Here is a 1,713-nt window from a genome sequence, read left to right on the forward strand (position 1 = left end):
ACCTCCCTCAGACACTGTGGGCAAATGCTGTCCCTCCAGTTAGGCAGACACCCTTCCCACCCCCATCTGGGGCTCAGGTAGAATGATGAGCCCAATCCTAGAGATGAAGAAGCCACGGGTACCAGAGGCTAAACTCTGGATGAAGAGCAAATTCATGGTACAAACAGTAAAATCGGCGTCCTTGCTGCTCACCAGTCACTTTGGGGAGTAGAGGGGAGCCACATTCTACACCCTTCATCTAGCCATGCAAGGAACTCAAGATGTCAGCCATATTGCTTCGGTCATATAGTCCTGCGCTGTGTGTGTGTGTGGGGGGGTGTTTTTAATTTGTTTGTTTTTCGTTTTCTGAAACACGGTTTCTCTGTGTAGCCTTGGCTGTTCTGGAACTTGCTCTGTAGGCCAGGCTGGCTTCCAGTCCACACATGTCAATTCTGAAATTCCATCCAGTTATCGCCATGAATACAATGACTGGTGATTTTAAACTTTTTGCACTTATTTTGATATATTGTATGTATATGTTTACAAGCACCGCAGTGCGCATGTGGTAGTCAGAGGACAACTCAAGAATCAGTTCCCTCCTCCGCCTTATCCCAGGTGTGGAACACGGGTTGGCAGGTTGGGCAGCAAACACCCAAGTCATCCCACCAGCCCAACCCTGAAGATCTGAATATTTGATTCTTCCTACCTCTGGATTCCAATGTCCTCTCCAGCTCTCTGATACTTCTTCCTGTCTTTTTTTTTTAATTTCTTATAGTTTATTTAACTTTTTTTATTTTATGTACACTGGTGTGAAGGTGTCAGATCCCCTGGAACTGGATCTTCAGACAGTTGTGACCTAACACATGAATGCTGGGAATTGAACCCGGGTCCTCTGGAAGAGCACTCAGTGCTCTTTACCACTGAGCCATCTCTCTAGCCCCCTTCTTCCTGTCTTGCTGCACTGAAGGCACCACACAGACTCTCTACCTGGGCAAGGCTCCCCTCCCACTCCATTGCTCTAGCACAGAGCCAGGGCGAGGCTCTCACCAATCCTTGTAGAAGCGTCGGCGGCACTCATCACTGAGATGTTCGGCAAAGATGGTCTTGAAGCTCCGAAGACCTCGAGGAGTGGCCACGTAGCCCACCACGCCCACCACCACCAGTGGTGGCGTCTCCACAATGGTCACAGCTTCTACCTCCTCTCGTTTGGAAATTTCTGTTTGGACCAAGGAACGAGAGTTGAGGGGACCTTCTCAGCCAATGGGGAAGGGACCACAAGGGTCAACTACACAAGGCAGCCCAAGAGACAGAGCTGTTGCCTGGCCGACTAATTAGACCACCAAAATCTTATTTTATTTTTAATAATTCTAAATATAGTGTCATAAGCACCAGGGAAACCAGAGACCAGTCATTTCATGGAGAGTCTTAGGCTGCCATGGATTTCATCATGGCGTTTTCTTTTGTTTAGGTTTATTTGGGGGGCATCTCCTGTAGCCCAGGCTGGCCTTGAACTTGCTACGTAGTTGAGAACAGCCTTGAATTCCTGATCCTCCTGCCTCGACCTCCCAAGTGTTGGGATTATGGGCATCCACCACCATGCCCAACCGAAGTATGTGTTCTAAAAATGAAAGAAGATAGGAAGCCGGGCGGTGGTGGCGCACACCTTTAATCCCAGCACTTGGGAGGCAGAGGCAGGCGGATCTCTGTGAGTTCGAGACCAGCCTGGTCTACAAG

At 49.1% G+C, this 1,713-nt stretch overlaps 1 protein-coding gene across 1 annotated transcript in view; it reads right to left on the bottom strand.

The window, feature by feature from the left end:
• Positions 1–1,713, bottom strand: part of Rpl3l (ribosomal protein L3 like) — a 12,082-nt gene that overhangs the window by 4,444 nt on the left and 5,925 nt on the right. Inside the window, exon 4 of the mRNA XM_026780632.1 lies at positions 1,027–1,195. Coding sequence (XP_026636433.1) covers positions 1,027–1,195 — 169 coding nt within the window. The remainder of the gene's footprint in view (positions 1–1,026; positions 1,196–1,713) is intronic.

Source organism: Microtus ochrogaster, chromosome 7, assembly GCF_000317375.1.
Source record: "Microtus ochrogaster isolate Prairie Vole_2 chromosome 7, MicOch1.0, whole genome shotgun sequence".
Lineage (NCBI taxonomy): Eukaryota > Metazoa > Chordata > Mammalia > Rodentia > Cricetidae > Microtus > Microtus ochrogaster.